Here is a 20,664-nt window from a genome sequence, read left to right on the forward strand (position 1 = left end):
ATAGTCACTTAAGTATAATTATACCTATTTGTAGACTTTCCATATGCAGTCGAATCCCATGAAGACGTCCATGCTTAATACGTTTTCTTGCCTAATACGTTTTTTCGTTTAATACGTTTTCTCGTTTAATATGTTATCTAGCTTAATACGTTTTCTTGCTTAATATGTTCTCCCGCTTAATATGTTCTCCCGCTTAAAACGTTTCCCCGCTTAATACATTTTTTACGCTTGATACGTTTTCTTGCTTAATATGTTACCCCTCTTAATAGTTTTCAGCTTAATACGTTATTGTATAATACGTTTTCTCGCTTTATACATTTTCCCGCTTAATTCATACTTTGTAACATGTTGTTGCTGTCCCGTATATTACGCTATCTGGCCTAAGAAGATATTTATTTTCCTGCATTTTTGTACACTTTTAGATTTTAAATGTCCTTGCAAAAATCTCAGTTTTTCTAAAGTTTTCAAAAAATGTTATTGTTTTTTTATTTATTTATTAACTTTCCGTAGGGTAGTTACTGTAATGGGCCGAAAATCGAAATTGAACATTTTTACATTTCTCGACGTTTTGAAGGTTTCTGAACGTTTTGGCATACCTCAGAAAAAATGGATGTGCGTGTGTGTATGTATGTATGGATACAAATTTCCAGTCACGTTTTCGGGCGTACGGATCAACCGATTTGAATGGTTAAAAAAATATTCGATTCCTATTAATAGGGAGATGAGCTGATTTGTTTTTGGCAAAGGCAGGTCTAGCAGTTACGGAGATAAAAAGCAAAGAGTGCAGAAAATAGAAATCGAGTTGTTGAGAGAACGGAGCATCCGATTTGTGTGATCCAAAAAAACATTCGGTTCGTAATGACGGGGAAAAGTCGTTATTTGTTTTTGGCAAAGGTAGGCATAGCGGTTTTGGAGATACAGAGCTAAATGTTAAAAAAATGATAGTTTTTGAGAGAACTAAGCGTCCGATTTAAATGATTCAAAGAACTTTCTGCTTGTTTCAACAAAATAATTGCTTTTGGAAAAAAAATTTTTGTTTCTAATTTTTTTTTTAAAAAATATTTTTGTAATTTTGGTTTAAAAATTCAAAAAATTGCCCAGGCTAAGCACAGTCTAAGCGCCACTTTGGTGCAAATGTTTACCCAAGTGCGTTTAGACTGTTTATGTTCTGGAGAACTTTCCAATTCGAATTTTGTGAAAAACTATTGAAAAATGCGAAAATGCCACCAAGCTAAGCACAGTATAAATGAAAATATCGCACAGAATTATTTACAAATGCGTTTAGACTGTGACTGTACCGGAGCACTTTTTCAATTTTGTGTAAATTAGGCAACTTTTTTTTGAAATTGAATTCGAAATTAAATGACGATTGTGTTAATGTTCTGGAGATAAATTGATTTATGATTTACATTTGATTTACTCAGATATAACAAGATGGCAAAAATAATGAAAGTTACAGTATTTGTAATAATATATTTGAAACGTTTTAAAATTTCTCGAATATTTCATTACGGTACGGGAAGTTCCAGCAATTTGCCTTAAGGCACGATGCCATGCGCCCTACTAGTATTTTTTTATTGTTACCATATAAATTTACAATCTGTCTCCAAGAGACATTCAGTAATTAGATTGTAGGTAGTGGAAATGATTGCTTAAAAGGTAGGTTACCCAGTAGTAAACCTTTTAGTTATGTAACAATTATGGTAAAACATTTATAAGTGCACTTATAAATGTTTTGCCATAATTGTTACATAACTAAAAGGTTTACTACTGGTAAACTTACTTTTTAAGCATAGCATACATTTTAAGATACTAAAACCTTTTGTAAGTCTAAGCATACATAAATAATATGTGACAATAAATATATTTATGTATACATATATAAATAATTCCTACATAAACTAATTTTATACTTATTCTGCTAATTCGAGTAATGATTGTCTTTTTAATCTATGAAATGTAGTATTGCACAGTTTGTTTTCTAAGATATTGAGGTGTGACTGCTTATTTCCATTTTACAGTTTTGTACTATTTTGTTTACCTCTTCATTTATTGTGTTGACGTTTGCGTCTTGGTGTATTAGCCATGTAGGATTTTATTTTGAAATCTTTGAATGATTTGGATGTTGGAATATTGTCTTTTTTTTTATTTTCAGTACGGGAATTTTTCTTCATACACCACTAGTTTACAGATTTTCGACATTAATTGACTCTAATAACATAGATATTTAAACATTTCAAGGCATATTTATACATTTTTTTGAAAGTAAATAATACTTACCGACATGTTTTTTTAGACCAGACGTCACAGACCATTTTTATTTTGTGAATTATCACAGTATTTAATTATTATAATTCTTATTATATATAATATATAATATAATAATAATTATAAGAGTTGGAATAAATATTACGTAAATATTAATACATATTTATGTATTTTATTAATATATATATTTTTTAAAAAACGTTTTTGACAGTTCGTTAACACAACACTAATTAAAAAGTGTGAACAACTTCGGATATAACATTTTTAGTGCCAACATAAAATTTATAAAAAAACAAATAGTTTAAATTTTTGAATTATTAAAGTAATTATAATCATAATAACAATTTTAATTGTTAAAAAAAGAATCAAAATCGTGTATTAAAACGTTAAAATAAACATTATGCAAATATAACATATTTTTTTCAATAAAATGTTGTGAACAGGAAAATTTTTAAACAAGTTATTTTTAAATATTATTTATTATTGATTATTGTTTTTATTATTACTATTATTTTAATTATTATTTATTTAATTAATTATTCTATTTTATTCTTTAATTCCTTTTGCTCTATTTTTTTTCTTCTTGATTTTGATTTTCAATACCATAACTTTTAACTTATAGATATTTACTTATAACTATATAGTATTGTAATCTGTTTGTTAAAATTAGCAAAAATAAAAAAATAAAATAAATAAAACATGTTGACACTTGATAAATATGTATTTATTATTATATTTTAATCGTACTAAATACTAAAATTTTATAACTTGTGTAAATTTTTAAACCATCCATGAACTGTCTGAAGTTGCTAAAGTGTCAACACGTTTTATTAAAAATAAATAATATATTATATTTGCATAATGTTTATTTTAATGTTTTAATACACGATTTTGATTCTCATCATATTGTTATCTTCTATATATATAAAAATAAGTCGGGTTTTCCTTTCTGACGAAATAACTCCAGAACGCACGAACCGATTTCGACAATTTTGCATTCTTTGGAAAGGTCTCAAGCTCCGCAAGGTTTATTGCTAAAAAAATTAGTGGTGCATGGCATCGTGCCTTACTGCAAATTGCTGGAACTTCACGCACCGTAATTAAAAATTTGAGTAATGACATTAGTGAGAATTATCAGAATTATGCTTGGTTAAGTCAACGAACAAATCTTGCCGCAAAGTATAATGATGTACACGCACTGAATTTCACCATTCAATCAAAAATTGCTGGCGATTTGGTGACATACCAATGATTTCGATTGGTCTTCCGTTTGACTTCAAACGATTGCAAGTTCCAGGTCGCCTTGCGTTCGCAATAACAAGTCGCAAGGCCAATCGCTTAGTGTTTGCGGGATAAATTTCAAATAGATTATTTAGAAAATCATTGTTTTTCACATGGGCAGTTATACGTTGCCTGTTCATGAGTTGGAAAATCATCCGCTTTGTTTGTGTTAACGTCAGACCCAAAAAACAAAAAATGTGGTTTACCAAAAATCACTTTTCCATGAAACGGATAATTTGCGGATTCACTTTCATTTACTAAGAGAAGTTTAACTAAAAAACTCTTCATTTTTGTAATCGAAATAAATTCATTACTGTTGTGCAATAAAATCATATTTTTCCTTTTCAAATATAAAACAAACAAAAAGTTTCTTCATCTTTTTCACGAAAACATCTGGTGGCGAAACGGAGTTCGTCGGGTTTGCTAGTATTTATATAGTATTTATCTCTTCTATACTAATACTATACTACTATATACTAATATATATACTATATACTATATAGTATATAGTATAGTAATAGTATATATACTATATACTAATCTATATAGTATTTATACTCTTCTTTTATCTATGGTATTTATAAATACATAAATACTAAAATTTTATGTTTTGAGTGAATTTAAAAAAAAAATCATGAACTGTCTGAAGTTGCTAATTGTCAACACGTTTTATTAAAAATAAATAATATATTTGCGTAATGGTTATTTTAATGTTTTAATACACGATTTTAATTCTCATCGTATAATTAATTCTATTTATAGTATTTAGAAATAATAAATACTAAAATTTTATGACTTGTTTAAATTTTTAAACAATTCAAGAACTTACAAAAAATTTTAGTATTTATTATTTATAAATACTATAAATATAACAATATGATGAGAATCAAAATCATGTATTAAAATATCAAAATAAATATTGCCCAAATATATAATATATTATCTTTTTTTTAATAAAACGTGTTGACACTTTAGCAACTTTAGGTTCTTGAACTGTTTAAAAACTGACTCAGGACATAAAATTTTAGTATTTAGTATTTATAAATACTATAAATATAACATGATGTAATCAAAATCATTATGCAAATATCATTATTATTTATTTTAATAAAACGTGTTGACACTTTAGCAACTTCAGACTGTTCTTGAATTGCTTACAAATTGAAGTTAGCAACATTTATGACAAGTCAAACTTAAGTTATATTATTTTTTTATATTTAGTTATTTATTTTATAGATTATTATAATATTGTTATGATCGTGCATAAATCATTATTAATTTAATAATTATATAGGTAAATAAAATTCAATTATTATTTTACAATAAATATTAATATATTTTTTCTTTTCAGAAAATCCATACTAGGTATCTGTAGGTGTGTTCTTATATCCAATAAACCATTAATAATGGACTCGTTTGGAGATTTTGAGGATTCTGAAATTGAGCATCATTTAAGCCTTTATACAGCCTTAAATAATAGAATTTCATCTGTGACTGTAAGTTTAAATATTTAATAAAGTAGATAATAATATATAACATATTATCATTTTCTGCTATAGCATTCATCTGAGACTTTCTTTGAAATTATAATTTTAAAAGACTACTGGTTTGGTATGGGTAAACTCATTTCCTTTGATATAGAAAAACAACAGACACACCACCCTTACTTTGTTTGGCAAGTCCTTGTCTAGCTACATCAAAAACATTTAAAATTTTTGCAATCGATTCAGCAGTTATTGAGAAAACTTCAAACGATGGTCAAAAATCGGCTCACACACATACTTTTTCCAAAATTTGTTCCCAAACGATCCTGAATGACTTGTTGCATGCAAGGCAAGCTCTCATAGAATTTAAACCATTTTATTAACTTCCCGAAGGAGAAGTTTATGTTTTCATCAAAAATGCGATTCGCTAATTTTGTTTTCTCGACGTTTCAAGCCATTCTGAATCGAATGAGACCAAATTTGGAAAAAGTATGTGTGTGTGTGTGTGTGTGTGTGTGAACAGATTTTTTGCCGCAAATTGACGTTTTCTCAAAAATGGCTGGACTGATTTAAAAAATTTAAAGCCATTCGATGTATCTCAATGAGGACTAGCATTTATGAGTTTGTGTGACGATCGTCCAAGTCGTTTCTTTAAATAGCCAAAAAGTGAAAAAAAAAATCGTCCACGTTTTGGCCCGCAATTCTTAATCGATTTTGAAAATTCAAAAACCGTTCAAAAGATATTGGTTGGGAATCGTGCTGATTAGTTTTTGGTAAAGATCAGCCGGGCCGTTTTCCTGTAATAAAGTTAAAAAAAAAAAAAAATTCGACGATTTTTATGATTTTTTTTTGACGGCAGATACCATAGTCTTCTAGATCATACTAAAATATTACTGCCCTACAACAACTCGTTTAGCTTTAAAAATTCGTCAAAGTTTGCAAAAATTGGTGTCATTTTTTTGGCATTTGTCAAAGTTAGACCTTTCATCGACGTTTGCTCAAAAACGCCTGAACCGATTTCGGAAATTTAAAAGCCGTTCGATGTATCTCAATGAGCACTATAGTTTGTCAGTTTTGTGAGACGATCTGTCGAGCCGTTTCTTTGTAATTTGAAAAAGAGTGTTAAACTTTTCGCCCACATTTAAGCTCATTCTATCGAATCGATTTTAAAAAATCAAAAACTGTTCGAAAGATATTAGTTAGAAATAATACTGATTAGTTTTAGGTGAAAATCTACCGAACCGTTTTCTTATAATTAACTGTTGAAAAAAAATTTAAGCCGATTTTTATGAAACTTTCCTTGGCGATGTATATCATGGTCTTATAGAACTTGCTAAAATATTACGGCCTTACGACAAGTAGTTTAATTTTAAAAATTCTTCAAACTTTGAGAAAATGAGTAGTTTTGTTGACGTTTGTTAAAATTAAAATTAGATGATCTACTTGGTATAACTATATAGTACTTGGTCTTAATGAACATACTAAACCATTAACGTCCTACGACAACTGGTTCAATTATAAAAATTATTGATTTGTGAAAATTTGCTTTTAGAAAATACTCCGAGTTAACGTGTTCGTTCGCTTTCAATTATGTGTAATAAATCCAATCGTAATACTTTCAATCACTCATAAATTAATTTGTTTATTATTGATCAAGTCGATTATTTTCACATATCGGGTAGTTCATGTAACTTGCCTCAAGGCAAAATACCAATACCAACTAGTTGTAAAAGATCTCAAGCATATGAACTGCTTTTTCCATGGCATTTTCAGTACCATACAGCACAATCATCATATATACATAGAAAATTGCTGAATCAAGTACAATCATATATTCCTGCACAATAGTTATAAATTCTTCAACTAAATTAACTTGTTTAAAACTGTTTTCAGGAAATCGCCAGAAATTGGACAGAGTTGTACCTCAAAGACAAGTACAAGGCATTGGCTGATCTGATACAACTTTTTGAAAATGCCAGTGCTTTCAACGGTGTTCAAGTGACCGCAAAAATGGTGAAAACACTTGAACATTATGCCCTGACAAACATAATAGAAGGAAATTTTGTGGAGGTATAATAGATAATGCAATATATCACGATGTTTTATTGAAGTGAAACTTTTTAGGCGACTTCAAACAAGGTTGCTTTAAATGTTCAATGCAAAGTGAGCTAATGTTTGAATAATGATTGTTTTAGAATGCTATAGATTAAGAATGTTGAAGATTGTTTAAGAATGTTGAAAATTGTTTTAGATTTTTTAGAATGTAAAACGTTTTTCGATGTTATGGATTATTTCATGATTTGTAGAATATTTTGTAGAACTTTGTAGACAGTCTGACAGTATCGCAGATAGTCTGAAAGTGTTACAAATCATCTGGAGGTGTTGCAGACTGTCTGAAGGTCTTGCAGATTGTTTTGACGACTTGCAGACTGTCTGAAGGTCTTGCAGACTGTCTGGAGTTCTTGCAAGACTGTCTGGAGTTCTTGCAAGACTGTCTGGAGTTCTTGCAAGACTGTCTGGAGTTCTTGCAAGACTGTCTGGAGTTCTAGCAAGACTATCTGAAGTTCTAGCCAGACTATCTGAAGTTCTAGCCAGACTATCTGAAGTTCTAGCCAGACTATCTGTGATTCTTGCAGGACTGTCTGTGATTCTTGCAGGACTGTCTGTGATTCTTGCAGGACTGTCTGTGATTCTTGCAGGACTGTCTGTGATTCTTGCAGGACTGTCTGTGATTCTTGCAGGACTGTCTGTGATTCTTGCAGGACTGTCTGTGATTCTTGCAGGACTGTCTGTGATTCTTGCAGGACTGTCTGTGATTCTTGCAGGACTGTCTGTGATTCTTGCAGGACTGTCTGTGATTCTTGCAGGACTGTCTGTGATTCTTGCAGGACTGTCTGTGATTCTTGCAGGACTGTCTGTGATTCTTGCAGGACTGTCTGTGATTCTTGCAGGACTGTCTGTGATTCTTGCAGGACTGTCTGTGATTCTTGCAGGACTGTCTGTGATTCTTGCAGGACTGTCTGTGATTCTTGCAGGACTGTCTGTGATTCTTGCAGGACTGTCTGTGATTCTTGCAGGACTGTCTGTGATTCTTGCAGGACTGTCTGTGATTCTTGCAGGACTGTCTGTGATTCTTGCAGGACTGTCTGTGATTCTTGCAGGACTGTCTGTGATTCTTGCAGGACTGTCTGTGATTCTTGCAGGACTGTCTGTGATTCTTGCAGGACTGTCTGTGATTCTTGCAGGACTGTCTGTGATTCTTGCAGGACTGTCTGTGATTCTTGCAGGACTGTCTGTGATTCTTGCAGGACTGTCTGTGATTCTTGCAGGACTGTCTGTGATTCTTGCAGGACTGTCTGTGATTCTTGCAGGACTGTCTGTGATTCTTGCAGGACTGTCTGTGATTCTTGCAGGACTGTCTGTGATTCTTGCAGGACTGTCTGTGATTCTTGCAGGACTGTCTGTGATTCTTGCAGGGCTGTCTGTGATTCTTGCAGGGCTGTCTGTGATTCTTGCAGGGCTGTCTGTGATTCTTGCAGGGCTGTCTGTGATTCTTGCAGGGCTGTCTGTGATTCTTGCAGGACTGTCTGTGATTCTTGCAGGACTGTCTGTGATTCTTGCAGGACTGTCTGTGATTCTTGCAGGACTGTCTGTGATTCTTGCAGGACTGTCTGTGATTCTTGCAGGACTGTCTGTGATTCTTGCAGGACTGTCTGGAGTCCTTGCAAGAGACTGTCTGGAGTCCTTGCAAGAGACTGTCTGGAGTCCTTGCAAGAGACTGTCTGGAGTCCTTGCAAGAGACTGTCTGGAGTCCTTGCAAGAGACTGTCTGGAGTCCTTGCAAGAGACTGTCTGGAGTCCTTGCAAGAGACTGTCTGGAGTCCTTGCAAGAGACTGTCTGGAGTCCTTGCAAGAGACTGTCTGGAGTCCTTGCAAGAGACTGTCTGGAGTCCTTGCAAGAGACTGTCTGGAGTCCTTGCAAGAGACTGTCTGGAGTCCTTGCAAGAGACTGTCTGGAGTCCTTGCAAGAGACTGTCTGAAGTCCTTGCAGACTGTCCGAGGGCATTGCAGTCTCATTTTCACATTATGAAGTTTCACTTCTTTTGCAGTGTGTCATTATTTTTATTCTTTTTTTTGTAGAAAGATGAAGAATTTATTACATTGATTACTAAAAATAAACACAGAAGATTTAAAATTGACTTTTGTCTGTTCCTTATAAAAATGATACAACTGGGTGAAGAAAAAATGATTTATGATGGTTTCCTTATAAAAAATCTGACGTCAATTTTGAAGCATTTATCAAGATTGAGTCAAAAACATTTACGATATACAGCAACATTGGCAGGTAAATTGAATTTGTGAGATTTTTTTTAAAGCATAGATTCTTCGATGGATTTTTAGATATTTTTAGACATCTATATATTTTAGACATTTTTAGACATCTTAATGTTTTGTAGACATTTGTAGATATTTTTTTAAATATTGTATATTTTTAAATTTTGCCAATAGGCCACATATACAATTTTACATACATTTATGTATATCTAGACATTTTTGTTCATATTAAGAATTTTCAGGCACATTTAAACATCGTCTATAGACATTAAAATAATACATTGGTAGAAATATTGAAAAAATGTTTTAAAATTACCATTTGTTTTGCTGATTTTTTTATGTATCTATCCAGGCCTAACTATTACGACAGCATTAGCAGACATTGTGGAAACAATGAATTTGGAAATTAATCGCTTATCAAGACGAATTGAGAATTTAAGTAGGAGGAATCAAAGTCATTTGGAATCCTTGCATGAAAAAAATACAGAATTAATTGACAAGCAAGCAGAACTGGAAATGATGATTAATTCCCTAGTCGAAGATATTTTTTTAAAAAGAATCGAGTAAGATATTTAGACATTTATGGGCCAATTCTCGGATAAGTGTTATCCAAGTTTTGTTAGTAGACATATTAGTTTAACATATCATGTCTTAAATAAGCATATGTTGAGGATTATGTATTCTTGGTGCATCTATTTTATTTTGATAAATTATCTTCTCTATAAAAAAACTTTCAAATAAATGTTTTGAACGTTATCTCAATTTTGCCATATAAATAATAAATAGAAGTCTGCTCGAAGGCAGGGGGCCGTTCAAATATTAAGTAAGCCATATAAGGGAGCGGGGGGGTTATTGATTTGCTCATTTTGCGTGACATTTTGGTGACAGCTTTGCTTACTTTTGACAAGGGGGATGGGAGAAAGAATAATTGTAATAAATCTGCTTACGTAATATTTGAACGATCCCCAGGGGCATGGTTTGAGGACACAAACCAATCAACGATTTTCCTCCCCTCCCTTGTTTATTACAACCGCGGTCGGCTTTTCTTGGAGTCCATGTTTCTGATCCGTAAAGAGCTATGCTCCAGACTTTATCAATCACTTCCGCAATTGGAGGCTAAGTTTGCTCATCATTAGCGTTCTCTTCATTGTGAACGCCGCCTTGGCGCTTGCGATTCTTGTCCTGATCTCTCTCGTGCAGTATCCATCCCTGGTCAAAATGCTTCCTAAATAATTTGAAATGATCAACGTCTTTCAATTATCGATTTCCTACTGTTATTCTCAGGAGCACATCTCTTTTTTGTGATTCTCATCACTTTCGACTTGATGTTGATTTCCACTCCGTATCTTCTACTCTCTTTGATGATTCTGCTCATTTTGTTTTGCATCTCGGTTTGGTAGCGATATCACCGCTAGATTAATCTTTTCACCATAAAAATAAAATATGTCACCAAGAATGGCTATTATACACCTACCATAACATCTTTAACCACTTTAGTTAAATAATATTATTTTTTTTATTTAAATATTTACAGAGATTACGTACCACAGATACGCAGTATCTGTGTATACGAATTGGGCCGCTGGATGGAAACACATCCAAGGCAATTTTTAAATGACGAAAATTTGGAATTCATCGCATGTTTAGTGTGTGACAAGGTATATATAAATAAATGCTTGCCTTACCTACCACTATTTTCCTCCCTTTTTCCAATTTTTTATGTATTTTTATTTCTAAACTTCAGATTCCATGCTCCTGATTTCTCCGTATTTTCTCTTCTCGCGTAAGTCGTCAATCCTCTGCATTCTTCTTTTTCCCATTCCTTTCAGTCCTTCTGTTTTACCATCGATATTTACCAATAATAATGATTTTTTCTACACAGGATTATTCAGTTCGAGAACAATCTCTGGAAGCATTGATACCTCTATATGAAAACGATAAGATAGCAAGAGAATTGAAATTATTTACACAGAAATATAAAGATAGACTTATAAGTTTAACTTGTGACAAGAGACCTTTCAATCAAGTGATTGCCATTAAGCTGGTCACTGTTATGTTCAGGTGAGTTGAGAATAAAAACATGCACTTAATAGACATATGCATGAAACTTTGCATGGTGATAAGGTTGATACTCAATAAGGTACGAAAAAGAGTTGTCAATATTTTAAGTCAGTTGTAAATGAAAAATATCACTCAATAAGACCACAGTCTAGGGAATTATGACGGGTCTTTTCATATACAGATTTAATTGTCTCAGTGCACTTACCCTTCTAACATTTTGACAAAACTTTGCATGGTGGTAAAAGGCAAGCATTTAGATTTGCAGACGACATAATACTTTTGTCAGAGACTGCCGGTTAGATGCAATGTTTGATAGTCTTTAGTGTCCAGACCAATCTGGACCGAGATAGTGTCCAGATTGGTCTGGACACCAAAACATTGATCAACAACCGATGGTAAATTCCAGTACTAGTCAACAAGAAGGCAATAAATATATTTTTGAAAAACTATTAGGGAAAACAGAAATAATGACCAAAATAGAAAAAAGTATACATTCAACATGGAGCAAATATTGGAACTTAAAAGAAATCTTCAAAAGTAATATGCCTATAGACGTACGAAAACAACTGTTTTCGTACGGAGATACTCCAGGAACTACGTTGTTTCAAAACTTTTCCATTGACTATCAACTCTATCAACATGCTAAGTTTCTGAAGTAAGACTTCTTTAGGCGCGACTAGGGTGTAAATCCGAACAAATGCAACGGAAGTCCGTTACGGCCGAACTGTTTGTCATTGTGATTAGCCGTCGTGTACGTGAATAAAGATCTGTCGTTGTATGCGTACCGATTTCGACGAGGAAATCAGAATAGTTAAATAGACATTTTAAATTTACATCGTAGTACAAATCTTGATTTAATAAAAAAAAATGTCTGAATCAGAAGAATACTTTACCTTGTTCCTTGAAAATAATAAAACAAATTAAACATTTGTGCCGTGTACTACACGTAAGTTTATTGATTAGAAATTATTTCTATATTATTCGTAGTTTCTATAAATCTTTGAAGTTAATAAAATGGAAAATATTTTTTAGGCAAGACAAAGCAAAGAATGAGAATATATCGCCAGCGAAAAAGTAAAATAAATACAAGATGTCAATAAATGTATGTTAATTTTAATTACATGAAGTTCTTCAAACAATATTACATGATGAGTAAAGTTGCGAAAATAATATTTGTTTAGACGTTGTTTAACATAATCCACTGTGTGAACGAATATTATAGAATTTATTAATCAGCATTTACTTCATTTCTCTAATGAAGGTTCATTTCTAAATGCTAATTACAATGACAAACCGATGTCATATTTGAAGTATGACTTTAATTACATTATTGTTTTCAAATATTATAGATATTTGTAATGCTATTATAAATATATGATTTATAATTTATTATATAAATGTGTATAATGATTGACACTAATTTACCATTTAATCTAATATACTTAGATATGCAGCACAACAACAGATCTACATATCTTTTATATCTAGTCTTAATTTATCCATTTTTGTCCATTCAGGTCATATCGTGACCTCTTCACTAGAGAAGACGTATACATGGTTTTCAGAATGGTACTCAATTCCAACCGTAGAGTTGCAGTGACTGCAGGTGAATTTTTAAATGATGTCATTGAGAGAGTGGATGAAGAAAATAATTCAGGCTCTCTAAAACGTGCCGGATTTAATGTACGATGGCTTCGATATATTGTAACTTCCTTTATTAAATTGGGGGTAAGTAGAATATGCATAGTCATATGTCATGTGGATGTCGTCTATAGGATAGATACCATTATTCTTTATTTTTATTATTATTTTTCAGCATTTAGATCTGGTTCCATATCTAGTGGATGCCCTTATTGCAAAGTTTGAAATAATAAAAGATTGGGAAATAATGATACATATTCTCACACAAACCGATGATCTTTTGACCCCAATCGAGCAAGATGTTCTGACTGAAATGATGTTATGGTCTGCAAGATTGGCAACTACTGGAGAATATCCATGGGATAGAGCAGTTGATAACATGGTAATATTGCATATAAAACTGGGGTAACTTGACTTATTTTAATGTGCTGACTTTAAGAAAAGGGCGGGGGACTTATGGAAGCTACAAGAATAAATATTTTCCAGAAATTATGCAAGTTGCAATACTTGAATTCGTGCAACTGGTCGATCCATAACTTAGAACAAATAAGTATAATTACAGGCACAGGACTCTGCTTAATTGATATATGTAACGGCTCTCCTGGTCAATAAAATAAACAAAATACTCTTGGTCTCCTGATAATTCGAATCTTCTGAATCTTTGGACGGTGTATGGACTCACGACCAATGAGAGTAGTTTGTTGCTTTTAGTACTGCATCTGTTTCCTTGATATCATATTACAGTATGATAGTGGTCAAAGGTTTAATGCAATCATTTATAAGTCGAATTAGAATTAAGTAAATCAATTAGATCGATAGAGTAAAAGTACCCTGCCCTGGTTTTAATGTCAGTACATCCAAATGGGTAGAACTACCCGGTTGTTTCTTCTTCTAGTGTGTTGATTATATGTTTAAACATTATTTTTTACTTTTATATTTTATTAGTTTTTATATTTATAGGTCCCAAGTTCAGAAGAAATAAAGCAAATGAAGGAAGACAAATCAAATATGACGAAACATCTGATGCCGGTGATACCAATTCTGTTGGCTCAGTTTAAAAACAATGTGAATTGTTTAATCAATTTAATGGAAATACCCCAATACTTCGACTTAGAAACTTACACAAGTGAAATGGAAGATCTGGTTAGTATTTTAAGGAGGTTTTTGGTTTTTTTAACAAAAAATGCAAGATATTTGTTCTTGTTTTTCAAGAAATGTATTTATCATAGAGACATGAGTTTTTTTAAACAAAAATTACAAAATCATAGAATATTACGAAATTTTCTTTTTTTTCGCCGTCATTTTTTAACCAGGGGCGCCAAAGTCGGCCTCTTTTACGGTGCCACAGATAAATCCGTTGCGCATCGCCTGAAACAAAAAAAAGAAACTACGCCGAAGAAGAAGTTTGAATCCAGTCCCCCTACCAAAATGAAAGAAAAAAAGCAAGAAGGAAAAAAATGGCAGCTATTTTAAAAAAAGTGTTAAAAAACGCCTTTTTTGGGGGCGAGAAGCTTTGCAAAAATTTTTTACGTAATGTTATCAAGTTGTTTGAGGTAGGGGGACTAGGTATTGCAGTGGTGAACAAATTAAAAAAATTGCAAGTCGATCCGACTTGTAGTTTTTTTTTAATTTGTGGCACCGCATTGAAAAAAGTCAATTTGAGAAAAACGTATTTGAAGTTTTTAATATATTGTACTAAATACACCATTTAATTTAATGTACTAAATACACCATGGTGTTCAAAGAATGCTGACACATTAAAAAGGTCACGTGCATGAGGTATTATAATGAAAAAGAGAGCAGCTGGCATACAATAGCTCGCGGAGGGATGAAAAAACTGGTTTTTTATATATATATCTATAACTTCGTCAAAAATAGATATTGAGATGATTTTTTTTTAAATATTTCTAAGGTTTTTAGCTTTCATAATATCAAACAACCCCCATATTTATTGTACCTATGAATACCTATAAGGATTACTTTGCAGACGTGGTCTTTGTCCTAGTGCTTGAATTGCCATCAGGGAAAGTTTATATTTTACCCAGAAATTACTTTTGCATGTGGGAATGTTCATGCATCTTGCATTTATAGTTTTTCTAGTTTTTTACCCTATGTGTTTTATCCTTGCAGCATTTAAAAAAATTATTAAGCGCATTAGAAGACATCGTCAGGGAGACGACAAACGCAAATCTATTACGTAAGTGCAGCAAAACTTTACATTGCCTATATAAAAGGGCAAGCATTGCTGCAGAATGCGATGCCGTCGGATATACCATTGTCAAAGAATGCGCCTACATATATATGGAGCCATCACTAACATGGCAAAGTATTGTGGATGGGGTAAGAATTCAATTTTTGTTATGTGTAGAAAGTTGTCAAACAATTCATCTCTTGATCAGAATTTTTTTTTTCTAGCAAATGGATCCAAAAGATGCAAACAAAGAGGATTATCTTCTAATTGTAAATTGCCTGAAGAAAATAGCCATTTTCTACTCCTTACATAACGTAAATTATTTGAATATATACGATGATCTTTTAGATGAATTTCAAGTGTATAGGGATGGGGTCATTCATAGAAATCTTCCTATTGAGGTATGTTAATTAGATCAAAGATTAAACATAACTAATTCATACTCTTATCAACATATCTTTTAGGGATCAATATACTGCCTAATTTCCTGCGGTGCATATTTATCGTGGGAATTAAAGGCACTAAAAGAACTGAATGATATGGTACTGGATTGTATGGTACGAGCCAAGGTACTAAAGCTAAAATTAAAAGAATATTTTGAAATTTGCAAAGACATCGTTCAAAATGTCATTTATGATGATCTGCACAAAGCTGTAAGTTGATTTAAAAGAATCATCAAACTAAGACAAGTTTTAATAATATTTTTTTAAACTACATATAATCTATTTGTCTACCTATCCACCTGTCTACTTCTTTAACTCTCTACTTCTCAACAGCCTGTTTACAGGTCAACCTGTTGACCTGTTTTCATGTCTACAAATTTACCTGCTTACATGTCTACCTGTCTACCTGTCCATCTGGTTACCTGTCTATGTATTCACCTGCTTACTTATAAGTCTACTTGAAAACCAACTTACCTTTATCAGTCTGCTCATCAATACGAATCGAATGCTTTTTGAGTAATTCAAATCGGATAATCGGTGCTCCGGAGTTGTCTACAAAAAATGGTATCTTTATTGTTAATAAAATTGTATAATCAATAAGGTTCATATATAGTAGATTCGGCTAATTCATACCAAATGATTTTTGTTTTGACCATAAATACATTTATAGTAAATATATTGAATCAAAGCTTACCATGTGTATCCAAGCCTAACAAAAATGTATGGGAAAGCATTGTATTAGGTTTGGACGACATACCTGTCTACCTGTCCATCTGGTTACCTGTCTATTTATTCACCTGCTTACTTACAAGTCTACTTGAAAACCAACTTACCTTTATCAGTCTGCTCATCAATACGAATCGAATCTTGTCTGAGTAATTCAAATCGGATAATCGGTGCTCCTGAGTTGTCCACAAAATGGTATCCTTATTGTTAATAAAATTGTATTATCAATAAGGTTCATATATAGTAGATTCGGCTAATTATTCATACCAAATGATTTTTATTTTGACCATAATTTTAACCATAAATACTAAAGTAAAAATATTGAATTAAAGCTTACCATGCGTATCCAAGCCTAATCAAAAATGTATGGAAAAGCGTCATGTTAGGTTTGGACGACATGACAAGCACTCACGATTTTTGAATAATTCAAACTATTTTGGTCATAATATTCGAAGTTGCTGAAATATTTTTTGTATTTTTAGTAAATTCATTTCTAACATTTTAGGCTTTGTGTTCAATTTGTGATATGGCCGCGAATTTCCATCGAGAGCTGGGCAACCATCGAAACCAAATAATTCACGATTTAGTTCTACATCTCAGCTCGGATGACATCACACTAATAAATAAATATACAGAAGAGTATGTTTTCATAAAACATTGGAAAGGTAATAATGAGGACAAGATTAATTTAAATATTACTTATTGAAGTAGAACTTCTAATGCAAGGTGCCAACAAAAAGTGTGAAATAGAAAGAAATCAAGTGAGAATTGTCTGAAGATAGTCTAGATTGTATGAAAATTTTGTGATTTTTGTGAAATTGTATGAAGAAGTTGCAGATTGTCTGAAAATGCTGTGGATTAGCTAATGATTTTGTTTGTTCCTGTGAAGTTTTGTCTGAAAATTGCTTGTTTCAAACTGATTATTCAGATTGTCTGAAGGAGTTGCAGATTATTTTTAAATTTTGTAATTTCTTTTAAAACGTTGTAGATTATCTGAAGATTTTGTAGATTGTCTGAAGATTTTTAGAATTAGTCTGGAGATGGTCCAAGTTTGTCTGAAGATTTGTAGATTGTCTGAAGATTTCATAGATTGTCTGAAAATGTTCTAGTTTGTTTCAAAATAATTTAGATTCTTTGAAGAAGTTGTAGATTGTTTTTGAATTTTGTAATTATGGTTTTAAAATGTTGTAGATTATCTGAAGATTTTGTAGATTGTCTGGGAATTTCATAGATTGTCTGAAGGTTTCATAGATTGTCTGCCTGGAGATTTCATAGATTGTCTGCCTGGAGGAGATTTCATAGATTGTCTGTCTGGAGACTCCATAGATTGTCTGTCTGGAGACTCCATAGATTGTCTGTCTGGAGACTCCATAGATTGTCTGTCTGGAGACTCCATAGATTGTCTGCCTGGAGGTTTCATAGATTGTCTGCCTGGAGGTTTCATAGATTGTCTGCCTGGAGGTTTCATAGATTGTCTGCCTGGAGATTCCATAGATTGTCTGCCTGGAGGTTTCATAGATTGTCTGCCTGGAGGTTTCATAGATTGTCTGCCTGGAGGTTTCATAGATTGTCTGCCTGGAGGTTTCATAGATTGTCTGCCTGGAGGTTTCATAGATTGTCTGCCTGGAGGTTTCATAGATTGTCTGCCTGGAGGAGATTTCATAGATTGTCTGTCTGGAGACTCCATAGATTGTCTGTCTGGAGACTCCATAGATTGTCTGTCTGGAGACTCCATAGATTGTCTGTCTGGAGACTCCATAGATTGTCTGCCTGGAGGTTTCATAGATTGTCTGCCTGGAGGTTTCATAGATTGTCTGTCAGGAGGTTTTATAGATTGTCTGTCAGGAGGTTTCATAGATTGTCTGCCTGGAGGTTTCATAGATTGTCTGTCAGGAGGTTTCATAGATTGTCTGCCTGGAGGTTTCATAGATTGTCTGTCAGGAGGTTTCATAGATTGTCTATCAGAAGGTTTCATAGATTGTCTATCTGGAGGTTTCATAGATTGTCTGCCTGGAGATTTCATAGATTGTCCGCCTGGAGGTTTCATAGATTGTCTGCCTGGAGGTTTCATAGATTGTCTGCCTGGAGGTTTTATAGATTGTCTGTCAGGAGGCTTCATAGATTGTTTGCCTGGAGGTTTCATAGATTGTCTGTCAGGAGGTTTTATAGATTGTCCGCCTGGAGATTTCATAGATTGTCTGCCTGGAGGTTTCATAGATTGTCTGTCAGGAGGTTTTATAGATTGTCTGTCAGGAGGTTTCATAGATTGTCTATCTGGAGGTTTCATAGATTGTCTGCCTGGAGATTTCATAGATTGTCCGCCTGGAGGAGATTGTCTGGATATTTCAAAGATTGTCTGGATATTTCATAGATTGTCTGGATATTTCATAGATTGTCTGGATATTTCATAGATTGTCTGGATATTTCATAGATTGTCTGGATATTTCATAGATTGTCTGAAGATTTCATAGATTGTCTGAAGATTTCATAGATTGTCTGAAGATTTCATAGATTGTCTGAAGATTTCATAGATTGTCTGAAGATTTCATAGATTGTCTGAAGATTTCATAGATTGTCGGGAGATTTCATAGATTGTCGGGAGATTTCATAGATTGCCTGAAGATTTCATAGATTGCCTGAAAATGTTCTAGTTAGTTTCAAAATAATTTAGATTGTCTGAAGGAGTTCTATCAAGATTGTTTTTGAATTTTGTAATAATGGCTTTAAAATGTTGTAGATTATCTGGAAATTTGTAGATTGTCTGAAGATTTATATAAATGTTTGAAAATGCTGCGGATTGCCCGAAACTGCTATGGTTAGGCTATAAATTTTTTGGATTATCTGCAAATGTTGTAAATTGCAGATTATCTTAGTGTTGTAGATTTTTTGAAGATATTGCAGACTATCTATATTTTCATGAAAGTGTTGTAAGTTGTCTCAAAATGTTGAATATTATCTCAAGATGCTGTATATTGTCTGGAGATGATTATAGATTGCCTGGAGATGGTTCACATTTGTCTGGAGGTTTGTGGTTGTGAGAGAACAGATGAAAAATTTTAGCAAAAATGGCAAATAAATATATTTCTATATTTGGGAAAGTTTCTGAACATATTTTGATAGTGTTATTGTTTGATATGTGTTATGTGTTGGAATGCTGAATGGGATATTTTACTCGAAGATACATCTAACAACTCGACATTATCAATACATTTATGTTTAGATTTTTATTTATATGAAAACGCAGTTTATCCAAAACACAAAATTAATATGACTTTACTATAGAAGACTTTTGTAATTAATTATGTTATTATCTCATTGTAGGAAAACACGAAGAAAATGAGAGTCAGGTGAAAAACGTCGTGAAGTCTTGGAGTGTTATTCCAAACTCATTGATTTTAATATCGTACCATCTGCTAATGCAGAATTTATTTTAAAGTATTGTGTAAAGGTAAGGTTGTAATAGTTGTACGCTGCATATTAAACCTTCTTCCTATTTCATTTAGTAATTTATTATATTTTGCAGTGTGAAAAATGCTATGGAGATATCATAAAGAAAATTGTCACCATGATGTGCCGCCTCAACAGGAGAAATTGCACCCTGACCATGTTCCTGATTTTGTCGAAAATTTATGTGGAGGTGGAGAGATCATTGGGCAAAGATTATGTGCTTGATAATAATGTCGAAGAATTTGCGGAGCTTAAGGTATTTATTCTGCTATAACAATATAGATTTTTGTGATGTTGCATCAACAAGAATTGAAGAACTTAATTTATATTCATATTTACTAATCCCTGGAGATTATTTTTTTATTATTAATCTATGAACGTTAAACGTTTAAGTAAAAATTCAACATTTTTTATTTGTATTCATAAATAGTACTTTGCCTACATCTGTACCACCTACTGCAATACCTCACAGGTTGGAACCGACGTATTGATTTTATATAAATGTTATATAATGTTAAATGTTAAATTTACGAAACAGTTTAACGTAACGGTTACGTTATAAAGAAAAACGATGGATTTACGTTTAAAGGTTATAATTAAACGATTTATTAACGTAACCATAAAATACGTAACAACGTTTCTTCTGTGCTACGTTATTTGAACTTTATGTGACGTTTGTGGTGTACTGGGATTTTATTCTTTTTATTTTACTCAGACTTTGGCCGCACGTTTAGCAGAGTTATTGGGCACAAACAAACATGAAAATCGACATGCAGTAGGTATGTTAC

General features: G+C 32.6%; 3 protein-coding genes across 3 annotated transcripts in view; 2 read left to right on the forward strand and 1 right to left on the reverse strand.

Moving 5' to 3' along the window:
• LOC113362961 (anaphase-promoting complex subunit 2) overlaps positions 1 to 20,664 on the forward strand; it is a 55,049-nt gene that overhangs the window by 27,144 nt on the left and 7,241 nt on the right. The window lies entirely within an intron of this gene.
• On the forward strand, positions 9,236 to 17,205 carry LOC113362963 (cohesin subunit SA-2-like). Its single transcript, XM_026605456.1, has 12 exons — positions 9,236 to 9,377; positions 9,720 to 9,930; positions 10,902 to 11,025; positions 11,250 to 11,428; positions 12,946 to 13,156; positions 13,245 to 13,451; positions 14,030 to 14,212; positions 15,200 to 15,409; positions 15,485 to 15,661; positions 15,725 to 15,913; positions 16,935 to 17,094; positions 17,138 to 17,205. Exons 1-12 carry the CDS (start codon positions 9,254 to 9,256, stop codon positions 17,203 to 17,205), a joined length of 2,043 nt encoding a protein of 680 aa, XP_026461241.1. The 5' UTR covers positions 9,236 to 9,253.
• Positions 17,655 to 18,740, reverse strand: LOC113362964 (RNA-binding protein 12B-like). Its single transcript, XM_026605457.1, has one exon. It carries the CDS (start codon positions 18,738 to 18,740, stop codon positions 17,655 to 17,657), a length of 1,086 nt encoding a protein of 361 aa, XP_026461242.1.

The sequence above is a fragment of the Ctenocephalides felis genome, unplaced genomic scaffold, assembly GCF_003426905.1.
Source record: "Ctenocephalides felis isolate EL2017-DRISC unplaced genomic scaffold, ASM342690v1 CF-g0.4_SCAFFOLD_00845, whole genome shotgun sequence".
Taxonomy (NCBI): domain Eukaryota; kingdom Metazoa; phylum Arthropoda; class Insecta; order Siphonaptera; family Pulicidae; genus Ctenocephalides; species Ctenocephalides felis.